The sequence below is a fragment of the Rana temporaria genome, chromosome 7 (assembly GCF_905171775.1).
Source record: "Rana temporaria chromosome 7, aRanTem1.1, whole genome shotgun sequence".
NCBI lineage: Eukaryota > Metazoa > Chordata > Amphibia > Anura > Ranidae > Rana > Rana temporaria.
Window position 1 is genome coordinate 164,206,929 of NC_053495.1, and position 27,925 is coordinate 164,234,853.

At 40.7% G+C, this 27,925-nt stretch overlaps 1 protein-coding gene across 1 annotated transcript in view; it reads right to left on the minus strand.

Annotated features, from left to right (window-relative positions):
- Positions 1-289: 289 nt before the first annotated feature.
- BRINP2 (BMP/retinoic acid inducible neural specific 2) overlaps positions 290-27,925 on the minus strand; it is a 419,477-nt gene continuing 391,841 nt past the window's right edge. Inside the window, exon 8 of the mRNA XM_040360364.1 lies at positions 290-3,430. Within this exon, the coding sequence (XP_040216298.1) occupies positions 2,317-3,430 (1,114 nt within the window). The 3' untranslated portion in view covers positions 290-2,316. The remainder of the gene's footprint in view (positions 3,431-27,925) is intronic.

Below are 27,925 nucleotides of genomic sequence, written 5' to 3' on the forward strand. Positions count from 1 at the left end.
TGATATCCCCAAACTAGTGTAGACTCTCAATTTTCTAGGTCAACAGCAAAACGAAATTAACACTTTCAAACTCAACCCAACATTACACGCTTATCCCAAATATGAAGCAATCCCTGCAAACCTCTTCTGCAGTAAACCTGGGATAGCATTGATTTCATGCAGACATACCAAAGGTTCACAAAGCTCTATTTCAGTGGCAAGGATAGAGATAAGCCATTTGAAGATTAAACATGGAAAATTATAATGTGTTTGTGTGTTAGGCATAAAAAAATAGAAATGGCGGCACTTCCAGCATATAAAATCAGTTCTTTATTATGAATCTATTAAAAGCAAAGACATGCCATACACATACAACTCCCAAGGGATCAGCAAACACATTTCACAATTCTGTGCCTAATCATTGCAATGCAATGCTGGAAGTGCCACCATCTCTCTTTTCTTACTGCTGTGGACTTGGTTGTGGACAAGGCGGGCACCCAGCTTTATACAGCAGCAGAGGATCTCATGTGTCACCTTGTGAGCGGTACACCCTTCCAGCTTCCTTTTGTGTGTTAGGCATACCCACAGTTTTCATTATAGAAAAGGGGAAGAAGCTGACTCAAGAAATTTTGTAATTCAAGTGATGCCTCTTTAAAAAAGCAATTCTACCCCAAATGGATCTTTACTGCCAAATCCACATGCCTGGGCATGGCCTAGAAACTGCACCTATAATGGTCTTTCTGGGGTATGAGTATTTCCTGGGCGCCTGGACCAGCAGAGGTTCAAGCCCTCCCCCCTCCATCCAGAATAAAAACCCATTTTGAGTGGAGTTGCTTGTTCGAAATTGGCAAACATTTTGGAAAGTATCTGGGATGATAAGAAGCAAAAGTATACAGGAACAAAATGAATTACAACTCAGGGCCTTGTATTTAAATAAAGACCAAGGATGGAGAAGAGAGTAGGTAAATTGATGCTGTAATACAGAAAGGTCTACAAAGCTTTCTAGTCTTTATTGAGCCCTCTTTGAGATACAAATATCTGAAAACACATGGCCACAGGTAGGTTATAAATCACCTTATGGCACATTCAAAGAAATGGGAGTTTTCGTGCCGAATGGCTTAGAAAATAACCAATAATCTTTTGTCATGCTCAACAGTGCATAATTAGTTCAACCTGTGTCCATTAATAGAAAGTATTTACTATATGCCAATACCAGCTCGTCTGACCTTGAAGAAGCCATATTATCTCTGCTAGGCTTACAGACACTTATTTTAACATAGGCTTTATTCTCGAGACAGTCGCTCAATGAGCTTGCTTTCCTGGTACAGCTCTGCATTCATTACCAGGTTTCCATACAGATTAAATATTACTAAATTGCATCGGGGACTAGAAGGCTGCCTTCTCGTGTTGTCTTAAGCCCATACACACAAAAGACCTGGGTATTTGTAAACACGCACTAAACCCTGTGTCCACAGACAACTGCAGAATGTGTACTTATTCAAAACATCAACACACACTGGTCACTGGAAAGTCTTGTATTATTATAATTTTTTTGTCTTGTGCTTTTTTTGCCAGTTTTTGCAAATTAAAAATTACGACCTTTTACAAGCTCCATTAACCCCCTTTGTACCAGGTGACACGCACCCTCGCATGTGTCACTGGTGACAATTATAAGGCTTTAGGAGATAGTTGGATAGGTATACTGTTAGGTAAACTAACAGTGAAACAGATAAATACCCAGTTCTATAGAATTTTGAACGCCCATGTACATTTAAATGTGACACTTTAAAATAATCCTGTTTCTACATGTTTATTTTTCTCTAGTTAGGTTTTTTTCCCCCCCTTGGCTCATCTTGCCACATTATACGACCAATTCTTCGACTGTCTTTCCATATTAAAAGACAAGGAAACATGTTGTCATTGGGAGGTTCCTCTTAATATGGCTTAAGCTGTGATGTCTTTTTGAGTTCCCATAGCTCTTTGGAATTCACAGCTTTGTCTCCAGCTTGGGCACTCTTGGCTTTCCAGAAGAGACTGCATAAACAATGACATTCATCAACATGTCACTGAAGGCTGAACATCATTCAGGTTACACAATTAAATTTAGAAAGCATTGACTATATTAACATATAACATTTTTTTCCATTGCATCCTTTTGTTTGGCAAATGTAACCATTTTGGGACTCTGCCGCTCCAGTACAAAGGTAGTGCAGAGCCAAGGACTACTGAAGTGGTAAGAACTGACTTCACAAAAGGAAGACACTGTACATGATTCTCGAGCCTGATTAGGCCTTTGTTATGTATCAAAGGAGCTAAAGAATGAACCGGTAGGAACTTTTAACTGCAGAGCTTCGTTGTCTCATACGTGGAGCCATTAGGAAGCTGACTGCTGAATACAGAAAGCTGGGCTTGTATTCTTCCCACCTCATTGCTGCTCATTTTCAGCCGGTGTCGTAGTAAGCAGCTAAACAGATCCAACTTACGGGCACCAGGTGGGGAAAGGAAATTGACACGTTTCCTCAACTCTTGCATTTCCATTAATGCTCCTTCTCTGGATCCAGGCTGCTCAAGTTTTTGAGCCAAGCCCCTGATTGCCTCTGGATCAAAGGGCACGCTATAACCAAAAGCATGAAGACCATCAATACGGACATACTCAGGGTCTCCCAATTTGTCATCCAAAGTCTGTTTGTCAGTCCATTCGGCTGAATCTTCCTCTCCCTCTTCCTCAAGAGGATTGCTCCTCATGTAAAAATGTACAGTCTCAAAAAATGACCGCCACCGATGACCTAATATCAAAGTCCAGTTCTGGCAGCGGTCTCCTCCTTCCACGTCCCAAGTTTTCTCCCAACTTGGATACCCTTGTTCCCCGGCAGGCAATAGCCAGCTTTCTGAGTGGCTTCCTCCAAAGGGGTTAACATACACTGTTACTTGTGGATCTCTGGTCCCATTCCCAGCAAGACAGAGGCGCATTGAAAGTCCTAGAAGCATATGCAACTGCCTTGGCCAGTGCTTGTTGCTCTTGCAGGTAAGCAGCATACGCTTCCTGCCTCCCATCTGAAACCACATGCCAAGTCGTAGATCTCCAGAAATAAAGAATGCTGGGGCTCTCAAACGTCCATCCTGCTTTAGGAGCAAGTATTTCACCTCCAAGTCCTGAAGGCTACCTTCTGTCCCAAGGTAAGGTTCTGAGGACTCAGGCACTGAAGGCACACACAGGCCTTGAGCTGAGAGAGTGTATCCAGGGTTGCAGCTGGCACACTGAGCATGAAGTACTGTTGAACAGAGGGAACACAAGGGACCTGGTCCCTGTATGCAGGGTATGTTCACCTGGCAGTTGGGATGCTGGAAAGTGCAGGTACAACTGTGGGAGGCCTCCAGAAATGTGCCTGGCACAAGAGAGGCACTACAGTACAGAAGAGACTGAATCCGATGCCACCAATAAGATACAGATCTGCAAGGAAAAAAATAAAAATAAATTACTATTCACTTAAACTAAAAATCATCATATAATATAATAATACTACAGTATTAGATAGATATATATGCATATTCAGACAAGCAGTGCAAAAAAAAAGGAAAATGTCAAAAATGCAGTACCCCAGATGAATCAATTACAATTCAGTTAAATAGTATTAGAAATGTCAAATATCAATTTTGATTAGATGCTATGGATTACCGTACATTGTAATTTGTGCTTTGATTTAATGCAAATGTCTGTGGAGAGCCATGTTTGCTCTCATGGGGATGCACAGGTGTTCCATGCATCCCTTGGAGGGAGGTTTTTTTCCAGGGGCAGGGGCAGATTGTAAAAATGCTCCAACACTGTAAAGGTGTCACACAATGGGGGTTATTTACCAAAGGCAAATCCACTTTGCACTACAAGTACAAACTGCAAGTGCAAACTACAAGTGCAAAGGGCACTTGAAATTGCACTGAAAGTGCACTTGTAAGTGCAGTCGCTGTAAATCTGAGGGGTAGATATGAAATGAGGGGAAGCTCTGCTGATTTTATTATCTAATCATGTGCAGGCGAAAATGCTGTTTTTTATTTTCCTTGCATGTCCCCCTCGGATCTCCAGCGACTGCACTTCCATGTGCACTTTCAGTGCATTTTCAAGTACACTTTGCACTTGTAGTTTGCACTTGTAGTGCAAAGTGGATTTGCCTTTAGTAAATAACCCCCAATGTTTCCATAACTGGATCCCATTTGCCAAATTTCTAATGTTTGCTGCAAGGTAAATCCGGTGTTGTGTCTAATTTGTTGCTATTGTCTCTCATTAATATAGTCAGACTTTCAGGCCGAGGAAGTATGTTTTTTTTTTTTTTTTTTAAATATAGTTTAATAGCATATCGATTAATTGAACAAGATATACAAAAAATAAAAATAATAATACAAAAAATAATGTTGATTTACAGCAATTGACCAATTGAAGTCGCCTTCTGAGGAATGTACAGTGGTCAATTGCTGTAAATCAACATTATTTTTTGTATTATTATTTTTATTTTTTGTATATCTTGTTCAATTAATCTATATGCTATTAAACTAATTTAAAAAAAAAAAAAAAAAAACATACTTCCTCGGCCTGAAAGTCTGACCATCAATGTCCACCTGCTTGATATTGTTTCTTCCCTAATATAATTACAGATGTGGCCCATGTGAGTGCTATCCTCGTGTTTCTACTCCCCCCCTTTTTTCCCCCTTTTTCCTTCTCTTCCTCTTTTTCTTCCTATTTTTCCTCTCTGGTCCTCCCTCCCCCCTTTGAACCATAAAACTCTCATTAATATAGACACTCTCATATTTATTTTAAGATTAATCCTGCCCATTTTCTCATTCTTATACTGCGACCTAACCAAGCTGCTCACATGCTATGCAGCCAAGTCTCTATTTTTGGGAAAAAATTAGGGATATGAAGAGAAGGAGGGATTTGGGGAATTTAGGGTTGTGGGTCTGATGTGTTTTTTGCACTACGTTTTCACATATTCAATAAACTTTTAAGACAATGCAGTGGTTCTGCAAAAATAGAAGCCCACAAACTATATTGTGAAACTGTTTTGCCACTGGCTAAATTTTACAATGTTGATGGCTGTAGCTTTATTTTTTATAAACTTTCCTTTAGCTGTTAGATCTGTTGTGACTGCTACTTCCACTGATCAATTCAGATCTATTACCAATTCAGGGGTTGCATCCTAAACTATCTAAAAAGTATTTTATATCAAGTTGAACTGAATCTGGGGTTTTGCTGCTGTATTATAGCCAAGCTAAATGTAAAAGTACACATCTAAAATATCGGAAGCCAATATACAGTGTCTCTGATGCCTGTGTATTGTTTCATATCACCACATATAGCTTAAAGGCATTTCCAAAAATGTAGCTTACAAAATTGGTGTTTTTTTCATGTCACCCTCAAGGTCACATTAAAAGTACCCTGTACCCACTGTATGGTATTTAAAAACATATTTTTTTTTGTTAAATGTATCCTATAGCAGTGTCCAACACCGAATGCCGTATTTTAACAATAACGTAATTTATTCCAAAAAATATCTAAAATTTAAATTTAAGAACCCCCCCCCCCCCCCCATCACAATCCAATGGGATTTGCTACAAAGTTCAGGCATCACACATTTCAGACAGGATCTGACAGACACCTGCTAATCAAGGCAAATTTGGTAATACCTACTTAAGAAAATGTATGTACTTAGTTCATAGTCTGGGCACAGATGCACAACACATTACTAGTAGTATTACTGTAATTCGCATATTGCCACCAGCGCATGAATTTTTTTAGCTAGTCCCTCTTAAAGCATGTGTGTGTATATATATATATATATATAATTGTATTTATAGGCGTATAACACTCACTTTTTTACCCTGAAAACAGAGGGTAAACTGTGCCTGCGTGTTATACGCAGGGGGCTGTGGAAAGTTTTTTTCCAGAAACGTCCCTCTTAAAGTTAGGGTTCGTGTTATACGCCTGTGCGTGTTATACGCCGATAAATATGGTATATATATATATATATATATATATATATATATATATATATATATATATATATATATACATATACACACACATATATATACATATATACACACACACACATATAGGCAGTACACTATTGGAGGGGTAAAATGGCTTTTCTATTCTCAGCTTTGTAATGCTTAAAGTGCAGAGCTTAGGCCAAGATAAAAATCAAAATCTTGGTTGTAAGGTGTTAATTGGGAACTGATTATACAATTGCATACTCACATAGAAGGCATACACTGCTAGTCATTTGAAGGTCATGTGACAATCACTGCTGTCATTTCTTTATTTTTTACTTCCCCAAGAGGGAGTGATAAAGTTTTAATCTGTGAAGGAAAGTACTACCTTTGACTCACTACCTTGCAACCAGCCGTGCTTGGCCTTGTAGTAATTATACAATAATAGTCTGCGTTTTGCATCATTATCTTATATGGTAGGTCTTTCTATGGTGTTTTATAGCTATCTTTATAAGACTTTTTCTAGCTTGACATGTCTCAAAAGACTGGTAACTTTTCTAAACTGCATGAGATAAATCATTTTTGGTCAACTTAAATTCAGGCTCAGCCTTCTTGCGCTGGTTAAAGGTCCTTCCTGTCTTCAAGGCTTGGTTTACACCTTTCTATGCATGTTTTCATGTGTTATTATGTGCGTTCTTAACAATCGTGGGTTTTCATGTGCTGCCATTGTAATTGATAGGTCCTAAAATGCGTGTCAACACATCAAAAAATGGACAATGCATGTCAGTGCATCTCACAGTTGTGAGCTACACCAATGCCTAGGTGTGAATGGGCCTTTAGGGCTTGTGTACAGGTTTATTGATATCTATTCTTTGAAATGTGTTTGAAGCACAAAATTGAAGCACATTGAACACAATGTTGTTAACATCAATACTGTCTGATAGGACAGATGCCAATACAGCATTATTGCGTTCAGGTTGGGTTTGATTTTTAAAAGGACAGTTTTTCTTATGCAAGCACGTTCTACACTCATTTTTTTATTTAATTGCCTTAAAAATAAAGCATCTGACATGCATGTCAAGTGAAATACATGCATTTTAGATGCAAATGCAGTCTCTTGTTGACCTTGTTGATAAAGAACACAAACAAATCAATGCCAACATATTAGCAATTTTAAAAGTCCTGCCAAAGAGCAGACATTACAAAGTGCCAACTATTGTACTGTATTTGTAAGCTTCTAAAGCAGTGTTTCTCAACCTGGGGGTTGGGACCCCCTTGGGGGTCAAATGAGGATTTGCCAGGGGTCCCCAAAACATGGGCTGTTCTTGAAGCCTGCAGCCGCCCACTCAGCCTCTTCACAGCTGTCCATTCAGTTCACGGCATAGCTGGGAGGCAGGGACTAGAGGTCAGCTGACTGGTGAGGAATGTGAAGTGGGAGGGGCTGGAGGAGACCCTATCTGCTGATTTCAGCATAGGTGTCACTGCTACGAGAAATCACAAAGTCGGAGACACAATGAGTAACACTACCTGTGATTAGAGTTGCCTTTAAAAGTCCCCACTACAGTTCTCAGATCAGCAGATGGCCTTGATCAAGAGCAACTAAGTTGGCTGATCCCAACTCCCCACCAGCACTGCCACTGATCCCAACTCTCCACCAGCACTGCCACTGATCCCAACTCCCTGCCAGCACTGCCACTGATCCCAACTCCCCGCCAGCACTGCCACTGATCCCAACTCCCCGCCAGCACTGCCACTGATCCCAACTCCCCGCCAGCACTGCCACTGATCCCAACTCCCGCCAGCACTGCCACTGATCCCAACTCCCCGCCAGTACTGCCGCTGATTCCATACTCCCCACCAGGGAGTAAGAGAAGGAATAAAAATAGAGAATACAAGGAAGGTAGAGAAAAAGAGGAGGAGGAACAAAGAAAAAGGGAGAGAAAGAATAAGAGAAAGAACAAGAAAGACATCTAGAGAGGGATGGGGATAACAAACAAGAAATTAGGATAGAGAGAGGTAAAAGGGAAAGAAAGGAGAACAAAGAGAAAGAGTGGTACATCCTAAAATGTACTATAAGGAGTTTCATTACTGTACAAGTGGAAGGGACTCAAATTAGGGGTGCAAATTATTTGTCTTACCTTGGGTGCCGACAACCCACGATAGGAAAATAATTTTACCGTTAGGGGTCTCCACAACTTGGGAAATTTTATCAAGGGGTCACGGCACTAGACATGTTGAGAACCACTGTTCTAAAGCCACTTCTGTGCACCCCATGAACCAGTTCTTGCCCCATGAACTCCATTCTGGCCTACCCAATATCCTCCTGTCCAATAAGAGCACCTTCATGGACCCACAAGGTAGCTCTCACTGTATAGAAGGACACTGGACACAAGGAGCTTAGGTCAAGCAACAATCTAAAACCAGGATCACAAAAAAAAACTGTAAAGGGTGACACCTTGCAGTGCCTACTCTTTGGAAGAATGTTTATTCTTCAAATTTCAAATGGCTGGCAGCTCCTTTTTAAATAGAAAGTACAATGGATTTTCAGTAATAAATTGAGGATTTATAGTGACATTTCTGCAATTAAATTTAGATTCACATTATTTTCTATGATCATTGTATTTCATAAAAAGATTCACAAATGTACCATCTAGAAGGCCTGAATATCAGGGAAGTGGATTAGCAACCCTACTTAACCTCGTCAATACTGGGCACTTTTACCCCCTTCCTGCCCTGCTAAATAAATGGAACAGAAAACTGTAACTTTTGAAAATAAACACATTTTTAATTTAATTAAATTAATTAAAAATGCCAGGACTGTACAGCTATACCCCAAATTACCCCTTTTTGGAAAGTACATGGTATTTAGTAAGAGGCATGGTGAGTTTTTTGGAGTTGTAATGTTTTGTCATATTTTTTATTTTTTTTTACATACTGTCACCAGTGCAGTACAGTGTTATCATATAACTGGTATGGCGGTGATCAGGGACACTAACTGGTGACAAAAAACAAGAATAATCTATTTTTTCTATTTTTTTAAATATTCGTTTTTTTATTATATTGTTTTCCTTTTTTTTTTGCAATTTGACCAGAGCAATATGTTAACATAGTAAACATTTTACTACTCTGTGAAGTTATCAGTATTTATTTATTTTTTACACATTATGTTTGCTTATAGCAATGAATTTTATTGCTACAAGCAAGCATTTTACTGAATAAAATCGATTCATTCAGTTTGTATTTTTGTGATTAGCTATGATTGGCCACAGCTGATCACATGGCACAGATGGGGCTGTGATTGACCCATTCTGTACCTTGTGATCACTGTGACCAATCACAGCTAGAAACACAATTGTACACAATGGATTGCTTGAAAGGAAGTGCATTTGGAAGTGCAGTCGTTGTAGATCTGAGGGGAAGATAAAAATGAGGGGAAGCTCTGCTGATTTCTATCATCCAATCATGTGCAAGCAAAAATGCTATATTTTATTTTCCTTGCATGTCCCCCTTAGATTTACAGTGACTGCACTTCCAAGTGTACTTGCAGTGTCTTCATAATAAAGGTTGCTGAGTGTCTGATAATCATCAGCACCACATCCCATAATTTGGTAAGTACAACAAGAAAAAGACGGATGGGATTTTTCAGGTGCAAAATCACAATACAAAAATATTTTAAAAAATCTAACTTTTATTTACACAGTAAAATATTTAGACGCTGTCATCATATATATTATATATATACATACGGTAGATGGAAAGGGTGCAGTAGATTACAATTCTCTACATGTTTCAGCAACAACTGGATAAGGACATTTGGTGTAGCTATAAAGTGTGGCTCCATCAGCAAGAGGGTGAAATACTTGCTATAAGACATTTCTCAGGATTCTGCTGGTTTGCATTGACAGTTTGTCCCAATGTGGATTTGGCTTCTCTGTCAGATTTGGATATGGTTCAATATAAGGATTTTAAGATCTTCTCACAGTAATTAGGACTGCTTTACTTTCTGCCGATTTCACCAGTGGGCTTTGTATAGGCATCATTATGCCTTTCTCAATGGCTTCACAAAATGTCCTTATCCAGTTTCCCCTCTGATTTTGGAGCCCAAATTTGTTATTGGATTTTTAGAAATTCACCAGTACTAAGTGATCATATATGCAGTTCTTGATTAAATGTCTCCTGAGGAAGCGAGACATGTATGGCGAAACATGTAGAGAATCAGAATATACTGCACCCTTTCCTTCTACCGTATGGCTATATAGGATAAATATGATCATAATGCCTAAATATTTTAATTTCTAAATTAAAGTTTTTTTTTTGGCACCCTAAAAATCCCATCCGTCTTTTTTCTTGTAGGATTTGCCTTTAGTTTCAATTTCTTTTTAGTAAATCAACCCAAATGTGTGCATTCTCACTTTGCCACTAGAGCATTTATTTTCTGTATTCGGCAAAAAAAACTGGTTGATCCTGCTGTTCACTGTCCATTCCTCTTTGTCTGTGTCCCCTCTGCAGCTTGAGATAGACCAGCCATTGACAAATGTTGCCAAGCATGCTTTAGTTTCAGTTACTTTCTAAACTGTTCATTTCCTCATTTTTTATTTGTGCATCCCACGACTCCAGAGTCACATATGTGGGCGTATACACTCTGGATAAATGACAGCCCACTCCCACAACTCCTTCTCCATGTCCTCGTACTGCTAAACATTATGGGGTGGGATATCAGATGGTGATTGATTGAGGGGGCCGTCTCTTCTCTGGGTTCTTGCATCATTGGACTGGCTGCAAAAATCAGGAAGAGACAGCTGGTTTCCCTTACGATTTGGAGCATGCACAGTAGAATACTCTATGGGATGCTTTGCATGAGTTATGTGGATGAGTAGGATGAGATGAAAATTGGGTGAGGGGATGAGGAGAGATCTATGTCCTGCTTAGTAATTCAGAGCTGTGTTGACAGGCCAATAGAAGGAGCAGTGGCTCCGAGCACGTAGCCCAATCAGCCTTTGTTCTCCCTGTCTGACCCTCCTCCTGGAAGTGTTCCTCGGAAGTAATCACGTGACCTGTCACATGACCCGTGAGGCTGGAACAGGCTTCATCCTGATGGCCACAGGACAAGCCTGAAGACTCCACACATTCTGCTATCTTCACTTCTAAGCAGCCCATGGATCCGGGACGAGGACTACAGGATGTTACAGATGAGCCTTCTTTCCTTACCTTCTTGTAAGTGTGTTTTGTACAATGTGTCATTAAAAGAACCTCTTTAATACTGCACTTAGGTGGCGCTTCCTTTCTCTACTCCTCTCATGCCAAAAAGGGAGGAAGGAGCATACTATCTTCCTGGCGCATCCACAGTTTTTTTATTGTACCCTCAAGTTAGTTTAACCACTTCAAGACTGGGCCAATTTTGACATTTTTCACACACCCATGTAAAGATCTGTATATTTTTGCTAGAAAATTACTTAAAATCCCCCAAAAATATATGTTTATTAAAGGAAAGTCCCTAAAAAAAAAAAAAAAAATTATGTTACATGATGTTTGCACAGCGGTTTATCAAACACCTAGTTTAAAAAAAATACACTTTAAAGCGGAGTTCCGACTAAAAAAAAATAAAAAATAAAGTTTAATAATTCGGCCAATTACTTCCACGTAATTTCATGCGCTCCATGTTGAGGCGCACTTCTGGTTCCGGCCCCGGTTCTCCGGAGGTTGCTGCTATTACACGGCGCAACTGCCTGCCAGCCTTAGGATTCCCCTGCAGACACTCCATCGCTGCCTGATACTCTGGGACCCATCCATCCATCCTACGGACCGCACAGTGACTCCGGACCCCTATATGTTTACATGCCCACTTATGCCTTTGCTCTTCGAGTAGCCATTTGACTGTGTATGTTGTTTTTTTTTTGTTTAATCTCTTCTTTATTACATGTTTTCTTTACATATATCATCGAACATGCCTTGACACTTAAAAGGCAGCTCGATACTACCTTCCTTTACTATATGGCGGTTTCCGGTTCTCCCCCAAAAAAGAAAAAAAGGGGGGGTAGGGAGAACGTAGGAAAGCGTTTGTGACTAAAGAATGTATTAATATATATGTATTCCTAGTGCTATATACTTTATTATGTTTCCTCTGTGCCTTCTTATATTTATTTATCTGTAATTCAGATTTACCTCCCTTATTGAGGTGTAAACACCCCAAAAAAAAAAAAAGTTGTGTTTAAGATGTTATATTTATATGTGTCTTCTTATTTATAATTGTAGTATTCCCTTCTAAATTATATGTGTTTTAAAAAAATTACACTTATCATACTGCACTTAGTCTGGCGCACTTTGCTTTTTCCACTGAAATGAGGAGAAGATCTGCTTATTTTATTATCCAATCAAGTGCAAGCTAAAATGCTGTTTTTTTTATCTTCCTTGCATGTCCCCCTCGGATCTACAGCGACTGCACTTCCAAGTGCACTTTCAGTGCAATTTCAAGTGCACTTTGTACTTGTAGTTTGCACTTGTAGTGCAAAGTGGATTTGACTTTCGTAAATAACCCCTATTGTCACTTTAACAAAAATGCAAAAAAAAATGGCTGCCGACAGGTAAAAAAAAAATCTATCTGTCGATCTTTTCATATTTGTAAACTTACAAATGAGTTAGCTTTTTTAACAGCATCTAAACATCACATGATACGAAGCCTATACAGTAATCTTGCTGTGTTTTCACCAAAACATGGAGTATGTGTTTAGGGATCATACAGAGATATGCTTTTGTCTATGTCAGCTTGCAGCATCCTTGTACATAAACCCAGGGTGTAGGACCCTGCAAGGCAAACTAAAAAACAGAAAACGGATTTTCAACAGGTTGCTTCAATCAGACTGTAGTCTTGCTTTGTATTGAACAGTGTGTTATGCACAGTACAAAAAATATGCAATGTGCATACAGTGTTGAGTGACTCAGCACCAGCTGATAAGTAGCCCCCAACTATTGTTGAATTAGTTCTTTTTTTACAGTAACCTTTGAATCCCTGTTGATTCCTTATTTATATTCTACATGCAAAAAAAGCACATAATTCCAGGAATTTAGACTTTTTTGTGGGAAGATTGCAGGGTAAGCACAGGCGTACAGTAACTTATGCTTTTGACACAAATAACTGCTGTTACACATGAATTCATCAAACATTATTAGCCTCTTTAACCACTTCAGCCCCGGAAGGATTTACCCACTTCCTGACCGGATCATTTTTTGCGATACGGCACTGGGTCTCTTTAACTGACAATTGCGCGGTCGTGCGATGCTGTAACTAAACATAATTGACATCCTTTTTTCCTACAAATAGAGCTTTCTTTTGGTGTTATTTGATCACTTTTGTGGTTTTTATTTGTTGCGCTATAAACTAAAAAAGTGAAAATTTTGAGAAACTTAATTTTTTTTACTTTCTGCTATAATACATATCCCAAAAAAATTATTCATCAGTTTAGGCCGAATTCTTCTACACAATTTTGGTAAAAATCGCAATAAGCGTATATTAATTGGTTTGTGCAAAAGTTATCACGCCTACAAACTATGGGATAGATTTAGGGACTTTTATTTGTTATTGTTTTTACTGGTAATGGCGGCGAGCTGCGATTTTTAGTGGGACTGCGACATTGCGGCGGACAAATCTGACCACTAGGGGGTGATCTAGGGGTTAACTGTGTTCCCTGGGTGTGTTCTAACTGTAGTGGAGGTTGGCTACCTGGAACACCGCAGAGATCGCTGTTCCTTGTGACTGGAAACAGCGGATCTCCATAATATCTTCCATCAGAACGAGGATCCGCCTTTTTTGCACTGGCAGATCCCGTTCTGCCTCTGTATACCACAATCGCCGGCGGACATTGCCCGCTACATCACATGCACGGACCGACGTACACCTATGGGGATTTGCGCTATCCAGCCACCTTGCTGCAGTATAACTGTAGCGGGTGGTCAGGAATCGGTTAAGGGTCAGTTTAGCAAAAAAATACTGTCATTTTGGTTTCTAGTAGATGCCAAACTCTGGATAAAACCTAGAAGGGAAAGGTTAGACCCTATGCCAAGTTTTTACTGCTATCTGTATCTATTTGGGGGGAAATGTAATGAACTGAATCTACCTATGCTTGGTTTGCGACAGGTTCAGTGAACATACTAAAGTTCCAGTGCCGAATTGGACCCCTATCAACGTTAGTGGGAGCCAAATGTAAAAACAAACAATAATGTCCATTGTCTAGGTAAAAGGCAAGGGATTATCACACAAATGGCATGAGGGGCTAGGCACTGCCCTGGGGAACATGCATCAAAGCAAAATGTTTAAAAATTCTGTTAGGTGGGGAGCAGTAATTTTAGTAAGGCTCAAAAAAGGCAACATTAAAAATCGAAATTCCATTGAATAACATGCCTGGGTGACTGGGACAAGGGGTGGGCAGGAGGGACGGCTGCCCTGGGCACAATGGTTTATTGCAGGGAGGGCGCAGTTTTGCATCTTTGCCCCAATGCGCCGGATGACCTTGCCCCAGCACTGTTGGGTGATGACCTGACCATGTCATGAAGTGGTGCACCTATGTGTTGTATACTACCCACTACAGAATATCTAATATTCACAAAGTTAAAAGGGTATTTAAATTGCCAGCAAAATGCTAGTTCCCAGCAACTTTGTTTTGTTTGCAAACAAAGTGGTTATGAAGCCTTCTTTAACAAAAGACACTGGTTCCCCTCTATGTAATGGGTACATTGCTCAAGCCATTCAAAAAAAACGTAAAGTGTAAAAAAAAACACACAGACACAGTTTTTGACAAGTCCTTTTAAAAAAAAAAACATGATGTACCTTCATCATCAATCATGTCATCAAGTGATGCAGATTCATGTCAATCCCAATGCCTAATGTCCCCTGACCCGCTAAAAGAAAAGAACCCTCCAACCGCCAACGCATTGTCCTGTTGCTTCACTTCCACCTTGTGTCTATTGAACAGAAAGCCAAGGAAAATTTCCCCAGTGGTACACAAACAGAAAAAAATAAACTAGCAAGGGTTTTTAACATTTCCCTATTCTAGGAAAGAGCAAAACTCTGGAGAAATTAAAAAAAAAAAAGTTTTGGCTATACATACACTTAAAAACGGAACTTCAAGCATGTAAAAAAGGTACTCACTAATACAGCTCTGTGTTCAGTAATACATGTTTAATGTATTTTTTATTTTTGAATAGTGTATGTAGTTTTATTTGAGTTGACTTTAGCATCTTGCAGTTTACTGTACAACAAACATAGAAAAGGAGAATCATCACAGAGAGACAATCAGGTGTGCTGCTTCTCCTTTCACTGTCCAGACACAGGGTGGGATGAGGACAACCATGTAAGTTAAAGTGGTTGTAGCTATTCCTCGCAATAGCTAACCCCCTCTGGGAAGCTCTATCCCGAGGGGGTTACATTGTGGGTGCGCTCCCATGTCATACACTCTGCGTCCATAGCCAAAGAGTGTATGACTTGGTCCTGCCCCCCGGCGGCCACATCATTGGATTTGATTGACAGCAACAAGAGCCAATGGCTGCGCTGCTATCAATCTATCCAATCAACGCTGGGGGGCCCGTGACAGCCAGGTGTTTTTTCACCTTAATGCATAGGATGCATTAAGGTGAAACAACACAAACCTTTACAACCCCTTTAAGGCTTTACTGCAGCAAAAAAAGGGTCTGGTCTCCTCCTCTGCCAAATGGAATGTTGCTGTATGGCAGAGCACTCATTAGGGTGTGAATCCTAGAGCTCAAACACAAATGCGTGAATATCACCAGAGCACTGGACGGTGTCAGTAGAGCAGAGATTGGTGTAACTAGAGCAGTGGACGGTGTAAGTAGTTTTTATTTTTATTATATGTTACATTTAAATAAATGTAACAGAATTAGCTTTTTTTTATTTCTTTTAGGAATATTGTTGGGCTTTGGTGAAATATCAAGGGTCTAAACAGAGAGAAAGGGACTGAGAACATAGCTTTCCTAGTCTTTCTCTACAGCCTCACTGGACAGTAAACTAATGGGAGTGTTTTGTGCTGAGCCGCATTCACAAACTGAAGCATAATAAACCGTGTTTACTATGACTCAGTTAAGAATGAACGCAGAAGCATTCACTCATTCTGAAACATCCCCCACAGTAGCCGGTGGTAGAGGAAGGACGCTAGCATCACTGCAAGGGGAGACATGGGCACCAGGAAGCAGGGGAATCAGCACCAAACAGGGTGATTAGAGCGTGCCCAGGCATACCCCATACAGCCTCTGCGCTCGCCTATGAAACCACCTGATAAATTCTTATATCTCACATATATCTCAGCTCAGCAGCACTTCAGCACCTTCAGGACCATTAAAATGTGGTCCTACTTCTTCCAGTTTCATAATACATTATTGAGAATCAGAAGTTGCCAGGGCACACAGGTGAGTGGGAACCGAATTATTACCAAAAGACCTGCTAGATTACAGTATCAAAAACATATACAAAGTGATTACTTATTCCACCAAGTTCCACTTTGAACTAAAGGAACCCAAAAGTAATAATTTAGTTCCAATTCATATTTTCACAGCCTATTCAGTTAAAGCATCTTCTTGAGTTTAATGTTTCCCAAGAGTGTCCCAAGTCTTTGAAATCTCCAACACCAATTAGATTTAGACCTGCACAGGAAAATCTTAAATGAGCAAAAGTGAGGCTCTGTTGGTTGTAACACAGCATCGAAGATAACTAAGAAATGAGGCAGATAGGCCCAGATTCTCGTAGATCGGCGTAAAACTCGGCGGGCGTAATGTATCTCATTTACGTTACGCCGCCGCAAGTTTTATAGGCAAGTGCTTTATTCACAAAGAACTTACCTGTAAAGTTGCGGCGGCGTAGCGTAAATCACCCGGCGCAAGCCCAACTAATTCAAATTAGCCGGGTAGGGGGCGTGGCCGCGCCGAACGTACTGCGCATGCGCCGTCCGAAAAATATCCCAGGGTGCATTGCTCCAAATGACGTCGCAAGGACGTCATTGGTTTCGACGTGAACGTAAATGGCGTCCAGCCTCATTCACGGACAATTTACGCAAACAACGTAAATTTACAAATTTCGATGCGGGAACGACGGCCATACTTAACATTGATTGCGCCTCATATACCCAGGGACAACTTTACGCCGGGACAAGCCTAACGTAAACGTCGTAACTTTACTGTGTCGGCCGCGCGTACGTTCGGGAATTCGCGTATTTGTAGCTAATTTGCATACTCGACGGGGAAAACGACGGAGGCGACACCTAGCGGCCAAAAAAAAAAATTACATTTAAGATCCGACAGCGTAAGAGCCTTACGCCTGTCGGATCTAATGGATATTTATGCGCAACTGATTCTAAGAATCAGTCGCATAGATACGACGGCCCAGATTAGGACTTACGACGGCGTACATGGCGTTGCGCCGTCGTAAGCCCTTTGAGAATCTGGGCCATAGTCTCTAGTGAAGATTCCCTACGACTCTGTCAAGGACAGATGTATGGCAGTAGAAGTCGGTTCTCCAAAGGCAGACCTTCAGAACAACAGATTAGGGGAAGTACAAAGGTGCAATGATATTGATAATTTTATTGACTATTTTTGATCTTCCTTCCTGATTATTAATTTGGAACTTCTAAAATTATATTACAATGCAACTATGGTCAAAGGAGAGATTTTATGATCTGTTGCTTATAAATCCGATTAATTCCAACTCTTGCAAAGTCATATATATGCCCATATAAATGCCAACATAAATGGCATGACAATTTATAACCATATACTTTATGGCCCATGTGAATTATTGTTTTTCAACTGAACACATCGTATAAATACAGGATTAAACGCTAGATACGGTTAAGAATATGATAACATGTAATAAAAGATATAATCAGCTGGGACACGCCAAGACACCCACAACCCTTTTATTTTTACATATGACCTTCATTCGCTGATTGGAGGGCCCAGGCGTAAAGGTGTCCACAGACTAAACACGTCAAATCAAAATGTCTTCTAGTTCGAATAAAAGCATGACATTTTTGTAAGACTTTACTATTGTCCTAATGAATGATGCACTTATCTAATAAAAGAATACTCAAGAATTTAGGAATTAACATACCAATTTTAAATTATATTTGCAAAGAGAAAATATTTAATCATTCCTTTTGTGCATTAGATTCTTGTCATTCCCAAATCTTTAAGCCAATAAAGTTACAAAAATACATTTTATGGACTACACCAATAGAATACTGTATAAGTTAGAGTAGCCTTAACCACCTCCATCCCAAGGACGTCATATGACGTGATTGACTTTCAGTGGGAATATCTGAATGATGCCTGCAGCTACAGGCATCATTCAGATATCCTTGTTTTCAGCCAGCCATTCTGTGCACCATAAGAATGATCATAGTGGCAGTTCCGCCGCTTGATTGTTCTAACATCACCCATCCCGCTGCCATCCGGTGCTTCTCCGGGCTCTTCCGTGGCATCGGGGACCCGGAGAAAGAATTGGTAAACACACAGATCCATGTCCTGTCAGAGGAGAGGAGACAGATGTGTGTTCCCAGTACAGAGGAACACACATCGGTCTCCTCCCCTTGTGAGTCCCCTCCCCCTACAGTTAGAATCACTCCCTAGGGAACATATTAACCCCTTGATCGCCCCCTGATGTTAACCCCTTCCCTGCCAGTCACATTTACACAGTAATCAGTGCAGTTATATAGTTTAAGGCTTCATTTCCACTGGCGTTTTTACAGCCACTGTTGTTAGGCTTTTTTACAGCTTAAAAACGCCTGTCCATGTTTATTTTGTAAAAAAAAAAAAAAAAAATTTGTGAGCTGCAGCTTTAAAAATGCAGCGGTCGCGTTTTTGAGCGTTTTTGAGCGTTTTTGAGCTTTTTTTAACGTATGGCGTTTTTACAGCTCTACTCTGGAGCTTCAGAACGCCCTGGTCCTGCGTTTTTTTTACAGCTCAAAAACGCCTATGCCATTTGCAGCTCAAAAACGTCTTTGTGGGCATGATGCCATAGAATAACATGGACAGGCATTTTTAAGCTGTAAAAAACGCTCAGAAAAGTGGCTGTAAAAACGCCAGTGGAAATGAAGCCTTATAGTTTTATAAATTTGAATGGTCACAAAAACTTGTCAAAAGTGTCCGATGTGTCCGTCGCAATGTCAACCGTCACAATAAAAATCGCAGAATGCTGCCATTACTAGTAAAAAATGTTTTAAAAATGACATAAATCTATCCCTTATTTTGTAGATGCTATAACATTTGCGCAAACCAATCAATACTTATTGCGATTTTTTTTATACCAAAAATATGTAGAAGAATACGTATCGGTCTAAACTGAGGACATTTTTTTTTTAAATTGTGATAGTTATTAAATCAAAAAGTAAAAAATATTGTGTTTTTTTTCAAAATTGTCACTCTTCTTTTGTTTATAGCGCAAAAAATTAAAACCGCAGAGGTGATCAAATACCACCAAACAAAAGCTCTATTTGTGGGGAAAAAAACATAAAGATTTAATTTGGGTACAGTGTTGCATGACCACGCAATTGTCATTCAAAGTGCAACAGCGCTGGAAACTAAAAATTGGTCTGGGCAGGAAGGGGGTGAAAATGCCCTGTATTGAAGAGGTTAAATAGAGCGTTTCTTAATTTTGAATGGTGTCCCTTTTTCAGAAAATGTACTGTATACTATTGGTATAGAATGAATATTATCAGGATGATGTTCATATATATATATATATATATATATATATATATATATATATATATATATATATATATATATATATATATATATATATATATATATATATATTGTTTTTTGAGGCAGCAGAGAAGTGAACTGTGAAACGATTTCACGTTGTGCTGGGAGTATCAAAATATCCGTTGCTGAGCATAAAACAAATATCTGGTTATAAGAACACATGCAGCTGGTTTTACACGTTTTGTGCCTTAGGGTCTGTAATTAAGCAGAAATTGTGTTAGACCAGGCACATATGCTGATGAGAGCAGATGCCTGTGTTTAACTTTACCAGTCCAAGATTTCACCTACAGTAACTTATTGGGAGGATGAAACTTGTCCTAGAAAACTGTTGAGAAGATATGTAGTGCCAGCCAAAGTGGATTTGTGTGTTTACTTGTGTAATTAAAATGGCTGTGCCTCCTTAAAGGTCATTTCTGAGATAAATATAGCAGCCTAACTAATTAAATATAACAATGTTAGCAGAAAAGGTTACATTTCTTTCATTACTTGGCAATTGTGCTGTAAATCCATTTTCTCTGGGATATTTCATTTTGAAAGGCTGAGAAATTTATAGATTGTAAACCCTCCATGGCGATGAATATTCAGATATGCATCTACAGTACATGTGTAGGGCTGGTTTTATTGGCTTCTAACACTACCTGGTTAATACATTTGATTATTCTGTTTTGAATGGACTCTGGATGAATATTCAGATATGCATCTACATGTGAATGGCTGCTTTTATTGGCTTCTAATATTACTCGGTTAATACATTTGTTTATTCTGTTTTCACTGGACTTGTGGTTGAGTCATCCAATGACTTGACCACAAGTCTTCAGGCTGCCTTCTGGGAAGTTTGTGGGTGAGCTTGACTGTCTATATGCTAAGGAGTAGTGTTATATTGTTTTGAGAGTAGGAGCCAGTTACAATATAAAGCAGAACTAGGTTTGTAATTTCATGGACAGGGGCTCTCAAAGCTACCTGCTAGAGATGGCCAAAGTCCACCCAGAACTAAGTAACCGTTCTTTGTGATGCATGCAATGCACTGAATGCAGTGTTTTTGAGAACTTAATGATGTATTTCTTTAATCTGTAAGCATTAAGGGCCGGATTCACAGAGATCTGCGGCGGCGTAACGTATCGTCTTTACGTTACACCGCCACAAGTTTTCAGCGCAAGTGCCTGATTCACCAAGCACTTGCGTGTAAACTTACGGCGGTGTAACGTAAAGCCGTCCGGCGCAAGCCCGCCTAATTCAAATGGGGCGTGTACCATTTGAATTAGGCGTGTTCCCATGCCGAACGTTCTGCGCATGCTCCGTTTGGAAATTTCCCGCCATGCTTTGCGCGAAATTACGGCACCCCGTCGTGTTTTTTGAACGGCGATGTGCGTAACGTACTTTCGTATTTCCCGACGTCTTACGCAAAAAAAAAAAATTTAAATTCGACGCGGAAACAACGGCCATACTTTAACCTGGATGGTGTAATTTTACACCATCTAAATAGCACACTTAACTTTACGACGGGAAAAACCGACGTAAGAGAATGCGACGACCGCGCGTACCTTCGTGGATCGCCGTAAAAGCTAATATGCATACCCGACTCTGGAAAACGACGCGAACTCCACCCAGCGGCGGCCGAAGTATTGCATCCTAAGATCCGAAGGCATACGAAGCCGTACGCCTGTCAGATCTTAGCCAAATGCCGTCGTATCTTGTTTGTGAATTACAAATTAGGATACGACGCGGCAAATTTGAAAGTACGCCGGAGTATCAGCAGATACTCCGGCGTACTTATTCTGTGAATCTGGCCTTAAAAATACCAAATATGGGAGCTTTTAGGCAGCATGCACACTGGATGTTTTTACAGCTGCTGTTTTTGGCTGCAGACATTTTTTTCTGCAGCCAGTAAACTCCCCAACATGTTATCCTATGAGTCCGTGCACACATAGCGGGTTATTTACAAAAGGCAAATCCACTTTGCAATACAAGTGCAAACTACAAGTGCAAAGTGCCCTTGAAATTGCATTGGAAGTGCAGTCGCTGCAAATCTGAGGGGTAGATCTGAAATGAGGGGAAGCTCTGCTGATTTTATTATTCAATCATGTGCAAGCTAAAATGCTGTTTTTTGTTTTCCTTGAATGTCCCCCTTGGATCTACAGCGACTGGACTTCCAAGTGCACTTTGCACTTGTAGTTTGTACCTGTAGTGCAAAGTGGATTTGCCGTTAGTAAATAATCCCCCTAGGCTGTTGTCGATGTTTTTTGGCAGGGAGGTTTTCTGGCTGTAAATAAAGAGGGTTTTAAGACTTTAAGGCCTCGTACACACAACCTTTTTACTCGACAGAATCCATCAAGAAACTTGGTGGCAGAGCTTTTTTGCCGAGAAAAACAGTCGTGTGGATGTTTTTCGTCAAGAAAACTGTCGTGGATCTCAACGAGAAAAAAAGAGAACAAGTTCTCTTTTTCCTCGTCAGGAGTCTCAATTTCCTCATCGTGTTTCTCGCCAAGCTGGTTTACGACGAGAAACACGTTCGTGTGTATGCTTAGAAACCCGCGCATGCTCAGAATAAAGTATGAGACGGGAGCGCACCTTCGGTAAAAGTAGCATTCATAATGGAGATAGCACATTCGTCACGCTGTATCAGACTGAAAAGCGCGAATCGTCTCTCACCAAACTTTTACTTAACACGCAGTAACATGAGATTTGCAAAAGCAGCCCCAAGGGTGGCGCCAATGGATTAGAACTTCCCTTTTATAGTGCCGTTGTACGTGTTTTACGTCACCGCGTTTGAGAACGACAACATTTTGTCTTGACAGTGTGTACGCAAAGAAAGCTTGACAAGATTCTCGACAAGCCTGACAAGGAACTCGCCAAGGAAAACAATGTTTCTTTTACGACGAGTTTCTCGGTCGTGTGTACGAGGCCTGATGCCCCGTACACACGATCACTTTTGTGATAAAAAAAAATTCATTTTTCATCATGAAAAAAAACGAAATTTTTCCAACTTCATCATTAAAAATGATGTTGCCCACACACCATCGTTTTTGAAAAATGATGAATAAAGCGACGGCACTCTAAAGGGGAAGTTCTATTCGCCATGAGGCTGCTTTTAGCTGGTTACTTGTTAGTAAAAGACGATTCGTGCTTTTGTGTCTGTTACAGCGTGATGAATGTGCTTACTCCATTATGAATGGTAGTTTTACCTCCCTACTCATAACTTGCTTCTGGGCATGTGCAGGTTTAAAACGTCGGTTTTGCCCACACACGATCATTTTTTATGACACAAAAAAATCATATTTTAAAAAATGACATAAAAAATTGAAGCATGTTCGAATTTTTTTTTTGTCGTTTTTCAGAAGACAAAAAATGATGTGAAGTCCACACACGATCATCTTAAAGGGGTGGTTCCCCCTAAAACACATTTCTAACAATAGATTCGTAAGACCCGTTACACTGCGGGTAGGCTGGCTTTTTTTTTTTTTTTTTTAGTACATACCGAGATCTCCCCGTCTCGTCCCTTGTCGGTGGGCGTTCCTAGTTGATTGACGTTCCTCGGACGGGCGCATACGTGACGTCACGACTTTCCGAAAGAAGCCGAACGTCGATGCGCATGCGCCGTATAGAGCCGACTCTATACGGCGCCTGCGCAATGACGTTCGGCTTCTGTCGGAAAGTCGTGACGTCACGTATGCGCCCGTCCGAGGAACGTCAATCAAATAGGAACGCCCACCGCCAAGGGACGAGACGCCGAGATCTCGGTATGTACGAAAAAAAAAAAAAAAGCCAGCCTACCCGCAGTGTAACGGGTCTTACGAATCTATTGTTAGAAATGTGTTTTAGGGGGAACCACCGCTTTAAATGACGTTTTTAAAAATGTCATATTTTTTTTTCATCACAAAAAGTGATCGTGTGTACGGGGCATGAGAGTTTTTCAGCTGTAAAAATGCTCTAACTCTGATAAAAGCTTAAAAAAGCTGAAAAAAATTGCTATTTCAGCTTTAACCACTTAACCCCCGGACCATATTGCTGCCCAAAGACCAGAGTACTTTTTGCGATTCGGGACTGCGTCGCTTTAACAGACAATTGCGCGGTCGTGCGACGTGGCTCCCAAACAAAATTGGCGTCCTTTTTTTCCCACAAATAGAGCTTTCTTTTGGTGGTATTTGATCACCTCTGCGTTTTTTATTTTTTGCGCTATAAACAAAAATAGAGAGACAATTTTGAAAAAAAATAATATTTTTTACTTTTTGCTATAATAAATATCCCCCAAAAATATATAAAAAAACATTTTTTTTCCTCAGTTTAGGCCGATACGTATTCTTCTACCTATTTTTCGTAAAAAAAAATCGCAATAAGCGTTTATTGATTGGTTTGCGCAAAAGTTATAGCGTTTACAAAATAGGGGGTATTTTTATGTCATTTTTATTAATATATTTTTTTTACTAGTAATGGCGGTGATCAGCGATTTTTTTTCAGTATTGCGACATTATAGCGGACACTTCGGACACTTTTGACACATTTTTGGGACCATTGGCATTTTTATAGTGATCAGTGCTATAAAAATGCATTGGATTACTATAAAAATGCCACTGGCAGTGAAGGGGTTAACACTAGGGGGCGGGGAAGGGGTTAAGTATGTCCCTTGTGTGTTCTTACTGTGGGGGGGGGTGGCCTCACTAGGGGAAACACTGATCCTCTGTTCATACATTGTATGAACAGAAGATCAGCGTTTCCCCCGCTGACAGGACCGGGAGCTGGGTGTTTACACACACAGCTCCCGGTCCCCGCTCTGTAACGAGCGATCGCGTGTGCCCCTAGTGGCGACTGAGAGAGAGGACGTTATACTACGTGCTCTTGCCCAGCAGAGCCAACTTGCCGATGTAGAATGGCGGTGCGCGGTCGGCAAGGGGTTAATCAGGGTTTTTGAACCATAAGCTTTTGTGGGAGTATAGATGTAAAAAAACAAAAACATTTTATTTTACAGCTATAGCTTTCTACAGCTAATGCTACTGGCATTTTTATATTATTGTTAACGGGAAACTAAAATGTTTCTGGGTAATTTTTATTTAGCTCACATTTGTAAAAGTTAAGGTATTTTATCATAATTTTTCAAATCATTATTTAATACAGGGTTCACCCATGTTAAAGGATTAACAGAGCACTATGGCTTTTCTAAAGAGGGAGCACAGCAAAAGCTGTTTTCTTTCAGACATTCTCTCTCTAACTGAAAGTTTGTACAGAGGCGTTTGAACAGGCAGACAGGGAAAAAAAATGAAGTGTTCCTCATTCAGCTGTGTATGTACATAGTCAAAAGTAAGGAGTCAAAGCTATAAAGCTCTGCAAACTATAGACTGTTTGCAACAAGAACAGTAAGGACAGTTATACAGACTACAAAAAGGTATTTTAAAAATGTTGTTTCACATCAGACCCTTTCTTCTCACTCTTGTGAAAAAAATAGGTGGAATCTAAATGTACAATATGGGTGCTTTTCTCCATTTTATATATATATACAATAATTCGTTTATTGCTTGTCCATATTAAAAAAAAAAAAAAAAAAAAATAGAATTTAGAACAAGGCTTCTTAGGTTTATCATTTAACATGGAGGTATAATTGATTTGTATTCCATAATATCCTAAATGATATACGGTAGTCTAGTAAAACATGGTTTAGTGGTCAGTATTTTGACTTACAACATTGACTTCCAATTTGACCCCTGACCATGGTGTTTTTATGTTCTCCTTGTGCTTGCATGTGTGATTCATTTCATTATGATTTAAAATTTGGACAAGAGTTTCATTATTCAGAGATTCGGATGTATACTAATCTCCGAGTCACAATAGTAATGAATTTCAACTAATCCAATACAATTTATAACAAAACAACAAATTCATGTATATTCATTAACTTTATTCAGATGACATAATGTGATAGTTTGGGTCTTATGTTAATGTTTGAAGAACCCAAAATAACGTAATGACATAACAAAGGATCCAAATTGATTCATTTGGATCCATTTCATTTTTATGTTGCAGTAACATTTTTCATTTTTATAAAAAATGCACTACATATGAAACTGAAAAATATTGCAATGGATACAGTAAGGTATAAAAGTGAACTAAAATGATGATCCCTACAGATTGTTTTTGGGTTGGATGAAGGTGGATCCATCAGAATAATTAAATATTAAAGCGGATGTGCCATGGGAACAAAATATTAAAAGTCAGCAGCTACAAATACTGCAGCTGCTGACTTTTAATATTAGGACACTTACCTGTCCTGGAGTCCAGCGCCGATCGCAGCAGAGCACGAGCGATCGCTCGTCACTCTGCTGCTCCCCCCGCCATCCACGCTGAGGGAACCAGGAAGTGAAGCGCTGCGGCTTCACTGCCCGGTTCCCTACGGCGCTTGCGCGAGTCGCGCTGCGCCCGCCGATTGGCTCACACGCTGTGTGCTGGGAGCCCAGTGTTCCCAGCACACAACGGGCGACAGACGGGATGTGACGGAATGCCCGTCTTTCGCCCGTATCGTGTGGCCGGAAGTGGGTGCAAATACCTGTCTTTAGACAGGTGTCTGCACCCCCCTCCCCCCTGAAAGGTGTCAAATGTGACACCGGAGGGGGGGAGGGTTCCGATCAGCGGGACTCCACTTTAGGGTGGAGGACCGCTTTAACATAATTAATTAATCCAAAATGTATTTTGTTCCATTTGTTATGTTACGACTCAAAGTAAGTAATCTCCCAAAATAACTTGAATTGAATTAACTTGAATGAATTATGAATTGACATACAAATACAAATTGGAAAAACAAATATACAAAACAAACCCGAATATACGCTATATTACCAAAAGTATTGGGACACCTGCCTTTACACGCACATGAACTTTAACGGCATCCCAGTCTTAGTCTGTAGGGTTTAATATTGAGTTGGCCCACCCTTTGCAGCTATATCTGCTTCAACTCTTCTGGGAAGGCTGTCCACACGGTCTAGGAGTCTGTCTATGGCGGCAGACCTGTGGGTCCTGCAGGGAGCTGGCCGCTGACCTGTGGGTTCTGCAGGGAGCTGGCTGCGAATCTGTGGGTTCTGCAGGGAGCTGGCTGTGGATCTGTGGGTCCTGCAGGGAGCTGGCTGCGGATTTGTGGGTCCTGCTGGTGGCTGGCCGTGGACCTGTGGGTCCTGCTGGGAGCTGGTCATGACCTGTGGGCCCTGCTGGCCTGTAGGCCATGGATAGCTTCCAGCAGGACCCACAGGTAATGGGCAGCTCCCAGCAGGGGGGGAAATAAATAGAATCATCATGTGGGGGTCAGGGACTCTCACCTCAGCCATGGTCCAATGGCAGCTGCCAGCTCATCAGGACAGGTCCTCCTCCCTGCAAGTTGCATGGCCTCCTCCATTGTTGGGGGGGGGGGGGTGTGATGGCGACGCTCCTGTGCTGGGGTCAATTACATGCACTGACTGCAGCCAGCAGCGTGCCCAGGCATACCCCAGATCCAAACAGATTTATTTCCTCTCCTTCATTGAGGAATACTCAAGACTCTCAGCACGCTAGCAATTATTTGCAAACACAGTCACAGTGACAGTAGCATTGTTAGGAGCACCAGGAGGAGCCGCGGCCACCCGCTTACATTTTTTTTCTTGTTGTGGCTTCACTCTGAGCAGGGCGTCAATCGCCTGTCTCGGAGGAAGCCGCGGACTGCAACTCCCAGAAGCCACAGCGGCGGCTTCTGGGAGTTGCAGTCCGCGGCTTCCTCCGAGACAGGCGTTTGACGCGCCGCTCGGAGTGAAGCCACAACAAGAAAAAAAATGTAAGCGGGCGGCCGCGGCTCCTCCTGGCGCTCTGAACAATGTTACTGTCACTGTAAGTGTGTTTGCTACGCATAACGAAGCTTTGGCATGGATCAAGGAGAGGAGGGGGGAGGGAAGCCCTCTGACACTTCGGCGCCCCCCCTATGGGCGCCCGGGTGCACGTGCCCAGGATCGGCCCTGTATATGCATATATGTATGCATGTGTGTATGGGCTATGTGTAGGGATTTATAAGGCCCCTATCCTCAAGATTCCTATAATCTAATTGTAAGCTTGCTGAGAACAGGGACTGGTGTGAATTTACAACATGAAAATCTCTGTGTAAATTGTTGGAGCTCTATAAATACCTGTAATAAATTAAATAAATAAATGAACAGATGCTGTGTTAGTCATGGTGAGAAAGAATCTAGTGCCACATTTA